Source organism: Corvus kubaryi, unplaced genomic scaffold (genome assembly GCF_017639235.1).
Source record: "Corvus kubaryi isolate FWS band 111438036 unplaced genomic scaffold, C.kubaryi_AGA036_p1.0 136, whole genome shotgun sequence".
In the NCBI taxonomy this organism is placed as follows: Eukaryota; Metazoa; Chordata; class Aves; order Passeriformes; family Corvidae; genus Corvus; species Corvus kubaryi.
In genome coordinates this window covers 12,203,362-12,220,429 of record NW_024580670.1, presented here as the reverse complement: position 1 = coordinate 12,220,429, position 17,068 = coordinate 12,203,362, and the positions used below count along the sequence as shown (strand labels likewise).

The following is a 17,068-nucleotide window of genomic DNA, read 5'->3' as shown; positions in this document are numbered from 1 at the left end:
ACCATTCAGAATCTGTGGGTTTTAAATAACCAAAGCTCATCATACCGGGGAAAGAAGAGACGTTTTTTCTCAAGGTAAGCATTAAGCCCTTTCATGATTTTGTCAAGAAGCTCATTACAGGTCTGAAGCTTCTCTGTTAATCCTGGCAAGGAAGTAGCAGCGAGAACCTGTACAACAAATATGTGCAAACTGTCAGCTATAAATGAGATATTTCAAACAGTAGAAGTTAATCAAATAAGGAACAACATAACTTTGTTTCTAGAAAGCCTAGGGAACTGAAATTGTAGTTCACTGTATATATTCTGAAAACTAAGCATCCCGCCCCTCAAAAAAATGGGAAGGGAAGCTACTGTTTCCTGTTAGTAATGGCCATTTCCCTTACCTTTGGGTCTTCGGCACAAAACTGCATAATTTCTCTCCACAGCCTATCCACAGTCTGAAACTGCCGCCCCTCTTCTGGCATCTGTTGCATAATATCCTCAGAAGAAAAGATGGGTTCCAAATACAGCCACTGGGCCTGCACTTTCAGCCAGTCATCAATGTTCTCCTGAATTTGAATTAAGCGTCTTTCCCATTCCTTAATAAATGTTTAAAGAATGTTAACTTGACATTTCCAAGCAAATAATGTTAGAGACAACAAACAACCTTCAGGAAAGGTAGACATTGTGTTATTCTAGCTCCCAAAGAGAAAAAAAAAAGTCTACCAATAAACAAAATGAAAGAAAAATATTTAGGAGTATTTAAGTTCTTCCACATATACAGATGGCCAAAGGAGCTCAGGCATTTTTACTTACTTGGAAATTATTTTCCAAAATGCATTTATCACTTTACTGCTATGAACAACTTAATTGTTAAGCAATAGCCAGGAGGCTACCAGTGATAAATTCTGTTTCATTTCCCCACAGCATGGGCTCTTGTAGCTGAATGGCAGCAGGGACACAATACCAGAAAAGCCACCTCAGCTCATAGGAGAGATCCAGCAAGTCCACCATCCTGTTCCTTAAGTGGACAATAGCAGATACCACTGGAGCAGGCTGGAGAGGCTGCCTGTAAAGTGTAAATACTATATATGTTCACTGAGCCTGCTTGAGCCTGAACATTTCCCACATAAACTAACAAAGAACTGTGGAGGGTAACTGCAAAGCAATTCCACCAGCTTCTCTCCTGTCAATAGCCATGGTGTGAGCACCACAAAGACTACTCTAGCCCTGAAATTCAAAATCAGGTGTAAAGTGCTGCCATCATTGCTCTGAGGTCTGATTAACAAACATTCTCCCAGCCATCAAGAAGTTTCTTTGCCCAGAGGAAAACACTGTAGTTCAAAATTTGAGTCCAAAACTCAAGAATTAGTAAGTGTTCTTATTAGCAATAACAGAAATATAATTTCCAGTTATTAGGAAGCAAGGGCAATGGAAATAAAGATTTTGGAAAATATGAGAAAAAATAATCATGTTCTCTCAGTTGCACTTGAATCTGAATGGAAGATGGAATTCCAAAACAGAAATAAGGTAAGTATGACTCGTATAAACTCAAAAGATTCTTGCTGAAAAATTAATGAAAGCATTTCATTAACAACTCAAACAACAAAGTTGTAAAACAGTTGGTATACTATTGCACTACACTTATCCTACAAATAAAAATGGCTGAAAAAAGTAGTCATTGTACCCTGATTTCCTTGTCAAATGGTTTGATGAAAGGTGATCCTCTCATTGTCTGAGTTTTCATAATCTGATCATCGAGAAGAGCCTGAATATCATCCACTGAAGACAGAATATGAATACCAGTCTCACGATACACATTTGTGTTGAAGGAAATTGAATCCCAGGTTTCCATCATGGTATGCATTGCTTTCTCCAAGGAAAATTCCTATTTAAAAAGAAAATAGCTTGGTCTAGTGACTGAATTGGTTTTTTCCAACTCACTAATTCAATATATAAGCTTATCTAGCTGAATAAGCTATTTTGCTCTAGCAGCACAAATTAACTACTTGCTATTACTTTTCCTCAGTATATCCTTTTCTTGCACACAGAAAGCAGCATGCTTTGGAAATACTAATGATGTCACATGAGATACAAATGCTTACACTCATCATTGACATATAATGGGCCAAAGTCTCACCAAATCTCTTCTGTTGCATAATGGCAAAGACAAAAAATGCCAGTAAGTCATAAAAATATTCACTAAGAGACCCGACGTCGTGTTTGTCACTATCAAATCTCTGTGCTTACCTTGCTTGCAGCTACACTTATTGCTGTAAACTGTTCCAAGTAAGAGGATAGATTCTGTTTTAAAACTTTTCTCAGGGTAGTTCCAGCATCTGGTGTTATATCATACCCTACTATATCTGACATCTGCTGCCAATGACGTTCTCTCATGCCAGGGTTACAAAAGACAGCCACAGTCGGAATATTCTCCTAATTCAGAAAAGACATTTTAAGGCAAATATTCTCATATACATTATTTCTTAATTTTTCAATAACCTTTCATGTGCATTTAAAATTCTGCTACAGTAGCCGAAGACATGAAAATCTTTTCCAAAAAGTGCAGATGGCTCCATTCAGTTATCCATTCCATTTCTAAATAATTATATTAACTACCAAAGAAGAAATATAGAAAACTATTAAGCATAAGTATAATTTTTCAGTGATGCTAAACTTTGCTTCTATTAACAGAGTCCCATTTCAAAATTCCCAACTACATCCTTTTCTGCAAACCAAAAATTACTTTTCTCCTGTATGTGTTCAGTCATTAACAATTCCAGAAACTATTTAAAAAATACTAAAAAATCCAATTTTATTAAAATGAATGGGACAGTAAAATCTGGAAATGAGGATTCAGAACACACTCTCTCTCTCTTTCTGACACCGCATCATTTACATGTACTGAGCCCTGAATTTAGCGTTTGTCCCTCAGCATCAGATATTAATATCCCTCACATTTTCTTACCTTAAAATCTTTAATCTGATCCAGAACTGTAGAACACATTGTAAGAGTTGGATTACCCTTTACAGCTTTGCGTCGCAGCGTCTTTTTCTTGTCCGATGCTGCTTTCTTCTGCTTTTGTTGGAAGAGTCTTAACAGTTTGTACATCTCTCTGTAAAACTCATCCATCTCAGCCTCCATGCTTTCCCCATCTAGTTCCAAAAAGGTCCCATCCATCCATCTGAGAAAAAACCATAAGGTCACAAAACAGAATAACAAATGTAACCCACAAATAATTATCACTTTGTTTTGCAACACATTAATAGCAATTTAAATTAAAGCAAAGCTCTCCTTCCATATTATTGTTATTCTTCGCAAAATTCTAATGCCCAACTAGAAGTGGCTCAACCACATTCTTCTGTGTATTTGTGTAGTTCTCTTAAGTCTGAGTAACTGCATGAATGGGGAAATATTTAAGTTAACCTCTGGATAGAGATCGACATATGACATTTAAAAATACACTAGGTCTTGTATTTTCAAACCCCCCCCACTTTCAGCCATAGCACATTATAACTTCTGAAGAATGCATTAAATGATAAACAATCTCCCTTAATTTATACACAGAGCACAGTTTTGTGGTAGGATCTAGCCACCAGACAGCAACACAATAATTTGAACCCACCATTTTGGACAGCTGCTAGGTTAAAACCAGTTTTGGTTACATATAGATGATGAGCTTTCTAGTTGAATTTCTTCCTTTTCTGGAACACAAAATGGCTCATAAAACAATTTTTCTCTTAATACATTTCTTTCACAGAGCTTGTCTTATTACAGGCTACACCAGCATGACCAATACAATTAGAACCTAGTCTGAGATATGCTCCTCTGCTCTCAGGCACATGGTGTAATTCTTCTGTGCAGGGCCAAGACTTGGACTCAATCATCCCTGTGGGTCCCTTCCAACTTAGGAAATCCTATGATTTTATGATTCCATGATTACATTTTTAAAATAAAAACTAATCAACATTTTTTCTAGCTGAATTAAAAGTAGCAAGCCTGATACGCGTATTACCCTTTTATTTTACTTGCTAAAAACACGTTAACAAGAAAACAAATCCATATTCTACATCTGACATGGAGGAGACCAGCATAAGCATTTTTCTCACTCTCCCTCTTATAGAATTAGGAGTGGAATTACCTTTTTTCTGTTCGCTGCCATTTCAGTATAAGATTAAAGAGTTTCTGGTATGGTTCTATCTCAGCTTTTAAGTTGTTGAGGAGTGGGAATTCACTTGGTTTCCATCCAAGCAAAGTCTCTTCTTTATTAAGAGCAGCTACTGTTTCATCAGTGTCCTGTATTGTTTTCTGCAATGTCCTCAGGTCAGTCACATACTGAAATCAAATAATAGTATATTTGAGAAATAACAAAATTATGCTCTGAACAGCTATCAAAATAAGATATCAAAATATTATACACTTTCATACTAAAATTTTAGAAAACAAGATTAAAAAACTTGTCTGCTTATTGATGAGTACATAAACTGTGAAGAACCCAGATGAACATTATGAAAAATAAAATTGGTTCTCATTACTGAATTCTAGAGTATTTCCAAATTGTTTGTGCTTTAAAACTCACTGTTCCAGGAGGCAGGCACATATTTTTTTATTACCTGGCAAATCATATTGGCAACTGGGATTTATTAGCTTAGGATTTCTGTTTTGTGCTTTGAAGTGTTTTGTTTTTTTAAAAGACAAAATTTCTTACTATGCAATATCCTCCAATTAAAGCACAAGACATGCTCTAAAAATTAAAAAATACTGCTAGAAATTCACAAAGTTTTGGAGTCAGTGGCCTGCTCTTCACTAGCATAACAATGAAGTTTTGAGGTTTGTAGGAAAAAAATATCAAAAGGCTACCAAACACTCTTTCTGAACTGCTATTATGATTACCTATCAGCTAATTCAAGCACAACTTTATAGCAAACTTTCCTCTAAATAAAATGTTAATTGACAATGAAAAACAAAAATGGGAGGGAGACAAGTGTAATTTTATGAGCTTCTTCCCTGTGCAAGAGGATAATAAATGTTTCAGTTCACATTTGCTAAACTGATTACTTTTAATTATAATTTTTTTCCATGGTCCCTGTGTATTAAACACAGAAAACATTTCTACCGATTTTATACTATTAATCAAACCTGTTGCATGCGATCCAGTTCTGAGTATTCTTCTAATTCTATTACAGAATTATAAAGCTTGTCTAATTCAACATGCAGGTTATCACATTTCTGTACCGCTTCTCGTTCTCCTTTAGTTTTAGACTGTTCAATCAGCTACAAAAGAATTGATTTTTTTCATGACAAAAAAGCAATGCAAAGGCAGTTGTAAGTTCTTTCAATGATTAACATACACACTACCATCTAAACATTTAGTGCAAACAGACAGAAAACAAACAATGCAGATAAATTATTATCCTTACAACAACTGAAATTTCTTTTCGTATGTCCCACTTAAGTGTGTGCAACCTCTATATGCTAGCATGGAACCTTCATCTCAATCAGAACAATCAGGATTGCCTTAAAGGCCTCCTTCAGGAGTCAGACAACAGAAAGGAAAGCATTACAGAAAAAAAATAGATATTCTCATCTCTGGGATTCAGTATTTTACTGTCAAAAAGGACACCTACAGTTGTTGAAAGCCAATGCTATCCCACATGTACCTGTGGTTGTAAAAGGCAGAAATTCTACAACATAAGACCACCTTATAGCACTGAGTCTGCACACTCAAGGGTTTCTTTTAAGGTACCAAAGAAAGAAATCAGTCAAGAGAGAGGAGATCTCCTAAGACAAGTACACCTACTTGCCATGCAAAATTTGTGAAGCAGACAAACAGAACTTCTCCAAAGGAGGAATCAATATTTTCCTTTTGCATTAGAATAAGAACAGACTCATATCTGAGAGCATAGAATGCAAATATACAGACTCATGAAAACTCCATGTGAAACTTTTCTTGTCCTCAACCTCTAGCACAATGGAAGTCACTTGACAGCCAGTTACAGGGTCCCACTGCTGAGGGACTCCAACTAAGAAGTGAGATTCACTCTATACTACCATTTTCATTAAAAAGAGGTAGAACAAGCATCATGGACTCTCTGTGCAGAAGTAGAAAATTAATTTTATTGATTTATTTTTGGAGGGTTAAAAGAATACTTTGTTTGCATGGGGATAACATGCAAACAAATTATTTTACAGACAAAGCAGTCTCCCAAGCTGGGTATCTTTTCAGTCAGAGGCATATTTACTACCCTTGGACATATGCCTTGGTATCTAAACAAAACTTAGTAAAGGAGAAATCCTTAATTGTAATATTTAAAAGATACTGATTTTTTAAAATGTTAATTATTAATTCTTTAAAAATTTTAGAAGAAATTATTAGATCTATGCTAAATTACTACAGAGAGGCAAGAGAACCCTAAAAGGCTTGACTGCGTCATAGACAGAGACAAAGCACGCCAAGCAAGATGAATACAGACCGTGGAAGAAAACTGATCTACAGTCACACAGAGAAAATGAGATGTTGTGTATCTTCTGTTGATGATTGCTAGAAAACATTGCTCCCACTGTTCTTTTTTTGACAGGATAAAATACCTTTTTAACTAAATAACTTCCTGTCCAGACACTCAGTCTCATTAAGGGCCTGGCAATTACATTTTCAGTACCAGACATGTGCAGTGTAGTGAATTTTCATCTACCTACATATAACCTAGTACTGACCACAAGCATGTTAGGATAACAAGACTTGGTGAAGCTTTTAAGTTACAGTGACAGTTCTGGAATTTATCCACAAAAAGTCCACTTTTGTTACAAAAATCTGGAAATATGTTATTCATGCATGTCTAAATTAGTATGGTTTATGTTATATGTGTACATACATTATATATGTTATGTTATATGTGTATATACATTTTGCTGAGGAAACAAATAGCTCAAGGAAAGTGAGAAGTCTAGCAAGCCAAAATATACCACAAACTAAGAAAATGCTCTTACAATATCATGCTCTTTAAAAATGAGGTTGATCTTCTTTGGCCATAATATAGCTGTTGAATTTAGTTCAATGTCTTCAGGAGCAAATGGAAAAACATCTATCAAGTAACTCATTTGCCGACAGCACTCCTACAAAAAGAGATTTCACAAAACTTTAGGTATCATAGGTCTGTTTAAAATATGGGGTAGGACAATATTATCCACAAAGAAAATAGAAATCTACATTTCATGAACTTTTCAGAATTCAGAGCTACTTCAGCCAATAGAATATTAACATTCAAAATATATGTGTAATATTTTTCAAATCCTTCCCCTGATCATGAGTTGTTTCTCTAAATATGACTCCTGTGGTCTGTAAATCTATATGCAGAAACACTAATGTTATTAAAAATATACAAAATATAATTTCTGCAGATATAAACATGTTATATTTATAGACCTATTACCATAACAGAAAATCTGATACATATTCACACACACACACAAACTACTCCTAATGTAACATCACCTGTACTCTGCTCAAAGAGTGAATTGTTTCTCATGTGTTCAAAATCTGTTGACTGTTCTTACATATAAAGTGTTCCTTATACTTGTCTGTTACATTTTCACAAATAGATTTTTAAGCAGTACTGAAGTAAGATACAAAAAATAAACTGAGTGATTTATTAAAAGCTGCATTTTCTCACGGACATGCAGAACACATGGGAATGGGAACAAGAAGCAAAGGCATATGGCAAAGAATAATCTGGACTTCCCACTTCTGTCTGAAGTTACACTGAGTTTATTCACACAGGCAGACAAAAGTCTGCACTCCAGAATGAATTCTCTATTTGTATAGGCCAGCATATCTAATAAAAGATCAAGAATTAAAGGATAGTCATTTACCTTGCTCCTTTGCGCCAGGTCACGAATATCTTTGGTTTTGACCCTCTTTATGTAATCCATTATTTCTACCATTTCTTCTGTTGACTCAGGAACTTTTAATGCCCATTCCTTAATGGTTTCAAATTCACTGCATATCCTATAGTTTTATTTTACATAAAATACCAACATTTTAAGATTTTAGTTTGACTGGCTTCAAGCTCAGCTTTAATATAATTAAAAATTCAAATTACTTCTTTAAGTATTATCCCCACACAAATTCCATTATTTATGAAATTAGAAAGGGAATATGACCAAGTCAGACTAGACAAATACTGGTTTCTGACTTGCAATAATTGCTTTGTTTGGATTTTGGGGTATTCTTCTGAAAGAAATGCTTTGGTTACCTGTTGTTAGTAAAAGGACTTCAGAAAAGTATCATTAGTGTACACACAAATACTACTCTAGTAAATATTTTCTCCCTTTGGTAATGTGGAATCACTATATAACTTGGCCACAACTGTTCATTTTAACTAAAAAATGTAGTAAGAGTTTCCTCATGACTTAATCCATACCTGCAAATTAACCTCCTGTTTAACTAAATTGATATCCTATGATAAGTTCACCCATGTAGAGGATGAAGGGAAGGTGGTTGATATAATTTTTCTCAGTTTTAATACGGCTGTTGATAACTGTCCTTCACAGAATCCTTCTAGACAAGTTGTCCAGGTGTGGGATGAGTGGGTTCATGGTGTGCTGGGTGAAAAACTGGTGAAGTGCAGAGCTCAAAGGGACTTGTAGCAAATGGCTCATGACTGCTACCAGAAGTGTTCCTCGGGATTCACTTCTGGGCCACTTCTGTTCAATGTGTTTATCAATGATTTGGATGCAGGAGTTGAATGCATCATCAGCAAGTTTGCTCATCATACAACTGTGAGGTGCTGCTGACTCTCTTGAAGGATGGGACACCTTGCAGAATGAAACATTTCACTGTGATTAAGGGGATGCAACGTAATGAGTTGAAATGCCAGATTCTGCACCCAGGATGGAGTAACACCTGGCACAAACACAAATGGGGAGGAATGGCTTGAGAGCAGCCCTGCGGAGGTATCTATTAGGCAATAAGAGAGTCTAACCAGCCTTTCCTTTGACAGTGCAGTAATACTGTAATTCACACTTAAAAATCCAGAACAGTAATGAAGTTCTTTGATCTTAGTTCTTTGATCTTTTAGCTCCTCCATTATTCAAGTCTATACTAAAATGTTCTCCTACCTTTTTTTGAGACTGAAACAGCAGAAAAAATACAACAGCTGGTGCAAACTGCATTAGATCATTAGTTAGCCAAGAACCTTCAGTAAACAAAAGTATGGTATATTTGCATTTCTTCTACATGTTTCTACTACGCATTTAAACATAGAGCATTCACAAGCAGCAAAATTCTACTTACCTTTCATTTTCTTCTCTGTAATCTGTAAATATTTTGTCCATTAGCATTTTTGCAAAGTTGTTTGCACAATTAGCCAAACCTTGCTTTAAATCCTCACAATTCAAACAGATCATAGGGAAATAAATCACCTCTGGCAAACTCATGATTTCCTTCTTGAGGGTGAAGAATTCATCTATGAACTTCAGAAAAACATTAGACTTTAAAGCTCAGAGCTGTTGCTACATGAGTAAGTATTAGACATTGAAGAAAATAAGTGGTATTTCTTCTATTTACCACACATTTTTAGGGGAAAAATCAAGTTATGTTGTAGGTAGTCCACATAATTTTTAGCTAAAAGCTAAGCACCTGTTGTCCTCTGCTACCTTTTTATTATTGCTGTATGTATAGTAAAAATTATTTATGAAGTATAGAATTGAAACTTACAGTAGTGTATTCATCAAAGCTGGGTTGTTCTGCTATAAATCTGTTTATACGTTCCTCTGCAGTTCCATCTACAAGCCAGCCATAACTTTCAACTACAATTCAATTACAACATATTTATATTACTAAAATATGCATGTCATATTTTATATGCATGCAAGTTACTCACTACAAAGAGGTGAAACAGATATTTACACACTCTTCCATCACTTACCATAGCCTTTAAAATGTTCCTTCGGGCCTTCTAAGTTGTCTCTGATAGATTTTTTCAGAGTGGATTTGGCCCATTGTGCAGTGTGAGCAGGAAGCTCAGCATCCACAGTTGCAGTGCCTCCTGTTAGCCAAGAACGCATCGTTTGGACGTTCTAAGAGAAGTGCAAGTGTTGATTATTTAGATTTTAAAAAGCGGTGCAAGGATACATATACTTTAAAAGTAAGTTGCAATCTGCAGAAGACATGATCACAAAATGAGACCCTAAATATGACCAAATTCAGGTGCTTCATACACATGTAGAATGACTTTTCCTGAAGCAAAAAGTTGAACAGAAAATATGTAAAAGGAAAAAAAATTTATCCAGCCTTGCATAAGATTAAATTACATCATATATGCAAATACAGAAAACCAACCCCAAAACACTTCTCTGAAAGTACCATCATATGTGACTAGTGACCAATACTCAGTTCACATCTAAGGCCCCCAGAATGGCTCTCTTGCCTGGAACCACAGACGGGTTCCCAAGACATCAATCTTTTGATATTGTACATATTAGTTTTTAGAGATTTGAGTATTTTCTTTTTCTTAGAAAGAAAAGGAATATCAACTCTAATTTTCTTTGTCTTTCTCTGGAGATCTTAACTTGAATGCAAATTTATTGCAAATCATCACACATATAATTAAAGATGTAATTATTATAATTGCAGATGCAAAGAGCAAACTAAAACCATCACTAGCAGGTGCACCAATTTTTTAAAAACAAGGAATTACAAAATTACTTTCAGAGCCTGGAGTGCCACTGGGCATCAAGATTCATGATGTGACCTGTAGAATAATTGTGGAAAATAAATACAAGTTGCATTCTGATCCCATTGCCAGGGTAGTCAGACTCCTAAATCACAAATATTTTCACATACTGAGCATCTTAACAATAATGTATTTAAATAAAGACAAAAGCACACCTGGAGAGTCTGTCCTACACAATCTACTACAAACAGAATTGCTTCTTCCAAGTCTTGTAAGCTTGGATAAAACTCCATTCTATTTTCATCATAAGTCAAGTCCATCTTAAATAACGGCAGACGACTTCTGTCTTCAGGATCAAAAAGTTTCACAAAAACTTCAGTTGTTCTTTGCAGTAATCCTTTCAGCTAGGTAATGACATAGATCACCTATTAGTTGACATAACAAAGGCCAAACCCATTTTCCATTCATCCAGTAAGACAGGAGTTCCATTCATTTTAGTACTTCTGGTCTGATTCATGGATAACTGAATCAGTGTGAATTTTTCTAATAACTCCAGTGGGTATTAGTTCAAACCCTTAAATGGTGAAAACTAATGAACAAGTAAACATTTCAGTAAAGTCCATGCATTTATTTTTGCTACAAAAGTATGTCTATTACTAATACATGTATGTAGAAATTAAATATCTTGAAAGCACTTTTCTCTCTTTTTTTAAAAATTACAATGATTTGATTAGACTATTGTTCCATTATTTTTCTACAAAGTAAGCAGTGGTTTAATCCCATTAAATTTATCATGGGGAGGAAAGATATTTACCTGATTAGACATAAGAACAGCCACACAGTTATAGAAAGACTCAAGCTGATCCAACTTTACACCATCCAAGGCCTCTGACTGACTAAAAAGGCCAACAACTCTTTGGTACCACGTACTCATTATCTCCTCTTCTGCTTTTGAACAGCTTAGAGATGCATCAGTTTTAAGAGATTTACAGTCAATTGGTCCTTTCAGTCTAGAAAAGAAAATTACTTGCAACTTCATAGACAAAATTTAAACAAACCAAACATGGAGTAAGGTAATAATACAAACTTTTGTATTACAAACCCAGTCTTTCTCTACCAGAAAGCAGAGTGGGAACTTAAGCACTGCTTCAGTAGACTAAAAGGAAAGAAAAAGCCTACCTCAAACTCCAGGAAATACAGAACAATTACCAGAAAAAATAATGAGGAAAAATATTTTGAAAATTATCTTTTTGAAAACTACAAAAATGTAAAGTTCCAAGATTAAACAGAAAATTCAACTGATGAAAACCAGCAAGAAGACTGATCTTCAGGATTAGTACAGAATTCCCTATGATACCCCCTATGATAAATAATAGAACTGAACAAACTCATCTTTGCCAGCTTCAAAAACCTATATGGGTCAATAATTCATCAGAACAGACTTTACCTGGAACTAGAGAAATCCACTAAAAGAAAGTTAAAGAATGCTGTATAACCGAAATCCAGTAGAGTTTTCATTGTGGGGTGAAGAATATGTAAGCTGGAAATGATTTGCTGTTTTGCTTTGATATAACTGTTATGCCACGTACTAGAATAATCCAGGCCTCTAAAAAGAAAAAACATCAAAAACCCAACCAAAACAAATAAACAAACAAAAATTAAGAGCTCAAGCACACTTGAATAAAGTACTATATATAAAAGATAGTATTCAAAAGCTTATTCTCTAGCATGAATTGTTACTTAAATGCCACACACATGTCCTATCATGCAGTGGAAGTCATAAGGACACTCTGTCTTACAAAACATGCTTTATCCTCCATGGTATTTTCAGATCACCTGCTCTTCCAGAAGCTCTTTCAATGTAAACTCCTAACTTCACCAGCTGCTATCAGGAAGTATTTATCACCACATTTTGATAGCACACACTCTGATGCATCAGCAAATTGTGCAGTTCAGGTATTTATATTCTATCTACCTGAATTCCTTTTCCATGATGGGAGGGCATTATAGATTTGCCTAAAGTCTCAAAGGTTTCACCTCATAAAACCAAAATAACATGAAACCTTGGCATTATATGCAGTTTTAGGATGTCAAAGTGCTGTACAATGCTGCTATTAGCCAGAAAACTTCCCCATACACACACACTTCATTCCAAAGGCAGCTGCACTACGACTTTAGCGTCTGGGCACTCAGAGCCAGGTTTCATTTGCAGTCATGAGCACTGCTCTATGTAACTGTAACAGCAGTAATGAAACACTGTCGGTGCAGTAGAGCTTTCAAGTAAGAGCTTTCAAACTTAGTAGAGCATTCAAGTAAGAGGTGTTCAAATGCAAGATCTGCTACAGAGATTTAAAACTGTCCCATTGAAGGGCTCCAGAATTAATACTGTACCATAACTCTGTTCACACAGCTCAACAAGAATTTCCCTCATGTAACTCAGTGTGTTTTGCCAGAGGGTTACTTGCTAACTTAATCCACTTACAGAGGTAACACAGGCAAAGGTGCCTCCTCTTCCAATTTATCAAGTTCTTTTATGTCTGGTTTAACAAGAATTCTTCTCACTAAAAAAAAAATACATGAACGTTAGAAGAAAATTAGGCCATATTCAATAGTCACTGTACTTCCTTGGTGTTTCTCCAGGTGCTTGAACCAAGCACACAGTAGGAAGAAAAAGCAATTGTGTCACCCTAGCCTCCAAAACACATTCTCCTAAAGGTCACTCAAAATCAACAGCTTCTGTTAAATATTTATACAGATTCAGGTGCCTTAATTCCAATTCTGGCCCCTGTTCCTGAAGGTTTTCAGACGGGTTTGTGTTTAAATAATTAAATACTTAGGCAGTGTCTTTGCTGAGGGGATGGCCAGTCACAGAACAGGTTCTCCAGGGAAGTGGTCACAGCACCAAGCCTGCCAGAGTGCAAGGACCATCAGGACAGGGGTCTCACTTGTATGGTTGAGTTTTAGATAGCCCTGCAAGGAGCAAGGAGTGGGACTCTGATCCGTACGGGCCCCTTCCGACTTGATATATTCGATGATTGCAAGAATCTACGGCAACTTTGTTTAAGATAATTACAGTAAGAAACTATAATTATCCCACTGATGACATTGCAAAGAGGCTAGTCCCATGTTAATTTGTGTATTTTTTAATCTACATTTTAAAAAGATCAGCCATCCACTAAAATATTAACAAAATTGGGCTCAATTTCAGATTCCAGATACTAGAAATGTAAATAAAAGGAAATCAAGACATGATTTCAAGGGAAAACACCTTCAAAATTCCAGTCCATTACTCTTTTTAAAAGGTTTTAAAATAGAAGTGAGTTGTATGAGTGATATCTGAAAACAGTAATTATCTTCGCAGGCTTTTACTGAAAGCTTCTTCATGCAACAGTAGCACCATTAGAAAACTCATGGATGTGTTTGTACATGAACATCTTAAAAAAGCTGCTGTTCCTGAAGAGGGAGAAAGAATAACTAGTACATAACAAGTTTCTCCTTTCTTTAACAGTAGACAGCAATACATTCTTGCTTTAAATTAACTAAACAGGTTAAAGACATAATGAAATATCATCAGCAGCCATCAACCTCTTTGACCTGAGGTCTATAGCTGTCTTTGCTTGAACTGTACTTTCAGCTGGTTAATTTTTTACTGGTTCAAATAAAATAAGCAAGTTTTGCCTTAAACCTTATGGCCAACACACATCTGATGAGGCAAAAAAAGCTAAATCAGTAGTTAATTACAAAGATCACGCCTGGCTGAAAGAACAAACTGGAACAATTATTTTCAGCAGGAGAATACGGAGCTTATAATATATATACTGACATTAATATAAGTGCTGAGGAATTTGTAGTACTTACACACACATCTTTGCATGCTCTTTTCATAATCCCTTACTATCTCCTTTAAAAGGTCTTCAGTGAGCAGCTCTCTATCCCTGCCCTCCATGAGCGACTGTGGCACCAGGGCGAGCATGGACCTCAGCCACTGCTGCTGGATGGGAATCATCGGATTCCTCTGCACACGTGTCTTCATAAAGAGGTAGTCTGCCTGAAAGGACAAGATTGTCAGAGGTCAATAACTGCCTATGTATGTATTTTTGTGTTAGGCTTGGCAAAAATCTCTTTTTATTCACAATTTTTAATCCTTAAGGGTAGGGTATTTAATCTAATCTTTTCAGTATTCGCTGACTAATATCCTTAAAGCTACTCTGTGGTTGGTAACATGGTCTCTCTTTGTCTTAATGTTTAAATATAAAATATTGTTTTTGTCAGTATGGCATTATCCTTGGTTCTCTGCTGAAGTTTATGGCTGACAATAAAACAGTTCAAGGTTAAGGTTATTGCTCTTTGGACAAACATTTATCTGGCAAAAAATGTGGACAAACATCCCCCATAAGGGGAGTGGGTCTTGGCCAAAGAAATAGGTATTTCTGCTTTTGATTGACAGCTTTGTTATAAAATCTCTACAGTCTACAGATGAGTTTATCTCACAACAGCTAAGCAAAATTGGTGTTACCTTAGGCTACTTAATATAAATATTTCAATACTAATTTGAGTTTCAACTGGCTTTCAGAGATGAAGTCTTACTTTAAAAGCTATACACAAATTTCAGGATTAGTGCATGTTCTAAGGATTAAGGGAACGATGTCAAAGACTACTTTTTGTACAGGCTAAGTTACAATCTATGACATCAACTGAAAAAATCCTCAAGCCTGTTAGGTTTTTTTCCTAAGTAATGATCTTTAACTAAGGTTAAATTAAATATTGATAGACGTACTTTCTATAACAGAAAAATAATTTCCCTCTACAGGACCACAAGACAAGTTTCCTATTTCGTTCCTATTCCATTTTTCCCCACCAAGACTACTTTTTCTTGTTTAGTAACAATAATTCCACATGACATACTCAACTTCTCTGAATAAGGACCATTCACTCTTCTACACCAAAATAAGCAAATGAAAGAATTTAACTCACTCTTTGTTGGCTTTCTTTATCAACCATCTGTATAAAAAGAAACAGAAAATTGTTATGAAGAACGTACAAAAAAAAAATACCAGAAATATAAAATTTTACAAATATTATTCCTAAACAAAGACTTTATTCTGTAGATATACAGGTATACATTTCAGTTGGATTACCTGAGTATATAAACACATTTACAAATTACTGAGGAATGAAAGAAGTATCTTAAAGCAGATTCTAAGAAGTAAAATAAATGTCCCAATAACTAAGAACTAAATAGGTGAGACTTAAAATAATAAAGAAATACTTTCTCACAGTGGAAGGCAGTTCTGTGATAGGAGGTGCAGCATCTCTCTTATCTGTTTCATCCATGGTTATGTAATAGACTTCAAGAGCTCGATCAATTCTAAAGTAAAACACAGAATCAGAAGCACAGAAAAACTACAAATAATATATTAAAAATAGTGCTAACACTTTAATCAATCCAACCTATTTTTTCATTACCAACTCCTTGATCACGAAATCTCACTATAATTACATTAAAAAAACACCATTATTATTTGTCAAATGTCAAATGTGCATTGTCTCTTTCACTTGAATTTCAACATGTCTTGAATTACATGAAACTCACAGTAACTGATTAAGCACCTCTTGCTGCTCCTTGCCTCTGTGGTATGCGAATAGTTTTTTCTGTGATGGTGACGTTTCAGATATGACTGGTGGAGGTAAAGCAGCGGGACGAAACAAAGTTCTCAAAGTGCGTTTATTGGAAGTTGCTTCATCTGAGTGCTCCATCTAAAACCATAACCAAACCAAGATTCTAGAATACAATCCTGTCCAGAAGGAATTTAACAGAGACATATATTAAGTTGAATGTACATAAGACATAAAATGAGGTCACCTCAGGGATCTCCACAGTTTAGGTATGACAATTCAGCTTTCAAAAAAAGAGAACAATAGTTTATATTATAAAATTGCAAAGTTCAAGGGAAAGTGTGCATATACAAAGAAAGAAAGAAAGAAAGCCCAACAAATTTGTGTTGTGCGACTGGGCTAAGCTTCAACTAAAAAACCACCCTTCTATGGCGGTTTAAGCGGTTGAGTAATGGCTATTCCAAAGACAGACGGTCGGGTTCCCCTGGAAACATGATGCACAAACTCACAAGTGCATTTCAACAGGTTCCCACACGGGAAGAGAAAGACAAAGCTACCTCCTACATCAGCGGTATGTCCTAAAAACGCACTAAATCGGGCGGTGGTGGATGCACCACAGGACACAAAGCTCAGCTACGGACAGCCGCGACGTTCTCCCGTCTTTTCCCGGCGCTCCCTCAGCCCCGCCGCTCTCACCTCTCCCGGCGCCCCCAGGACAACAGCGCGGTTGGCCCGGAGCCGGGCGGCGGGCTCGGGGCTTTGCCTGGCCGAGATCAGTGCCTCTCGCGATTAAAAAAAAA

The 17,068-nt window shown here is 35.9% G+C and overlaps 1 protein-coding gene across 4 annotated transcripts in view; it reads right to left on the bottom strand.

Moving 5' to 3' along the window:
* Nucleotides 1-17,057, bottom strand: part of DNAH12 (dynein axonemal heavy chain 12) — a 58,802-nt gene extending 41,745 nt beyond the window's left edge. For 2 of the 4 annotated variants that reach the window (XM_042017546.1, XM_042017548.1), the window contains exons 1-20: nucleotides 16,246-17,057; nucleotides 15,930-16,020; nucleotides 15,627-15,653; nucleotides 14,511-14,700; nucleotides 13,135-13,213; nucleotides 12,100-12,258; nucleotides 11,467-11,662; nucleotides 10,868-11,056; nucleotides 9,906-10,056; nucleotides 9,695-9,786; nucleotides 9,272-9,450; nucleotides 7,849-7,984; nucleotides 6,967-7,092; nucleotides 5,119-5,253; nucleotides 4,121-4,314; nucleotides 2,947-3,163; nucleotides 2,229-2,414; nucleotides 1,666-1,866; nucleotides 383-577; nucleotides 46-167 (exon numbers count right to left, since the gene is read on the bottom strand). In XM_042017546.1, the coding sequence (XP_041873480.1) occupies nucleotides 46-167; nucleotides 383-577; nucleotides 1,666-1,866; nucleotides 2,229-2,414; nucleotides 2,947-3,163; nucleotides 4,121-4,314; nucleotides 5,119-5,253; nucleotides 6,967-7,092; nucleotides 7,849-7,984; nucleotides 9,272-9,450; nucleotides 9,695-9,786; nucleotides 9,906-10,056; nucleotides 10,868-11,056; nucleotides 11,467-11,662; nucleotides 12,100-12,258; nucleotides 13,135-13,213; nucleotides 14,511-14,700; nucleotides 15,627-15,653; nucleotides 15,930-16,020; nucleotides 16,246-16,409 (3,029 nt within the window). In that variant the 5' untranslated portion in view covers nucleotides 16,410-17,057. Of the gene's footprint in view, nucleotides 1-45; nucleotides 168-382; nucleotides 578-1,665; nucleotides 1,867-2,228; nucleotides 2,415-2,946; nucleotides 3,164-4,120; nucleotides 4,315-5,118; nucleotides 5,254-6,966; nucleotides 7,093-7,848; nucleotides 7,985-9,271; nucleotides 9,451-9,694; nucleotides 9,787-9,905; nucleotides 10,057-10,867; nucleotides 11,057-11,466; nucleotides 11,663-12,099; nucleotides 12,259-13,134; nucleotides 13,214-14,510; nucleotides 14,701-15,626; nucleotides 15,654-15,929; nucleotides 16,021-16,245 lie in introns of those variants that run through there. The other 2 variants (XM_042017547.1, XM_042017549.1) reach the window with 2 other exon arrangements.
* Nucleotides 17,058-17,068: the final 11 nt, after the last annotated feature.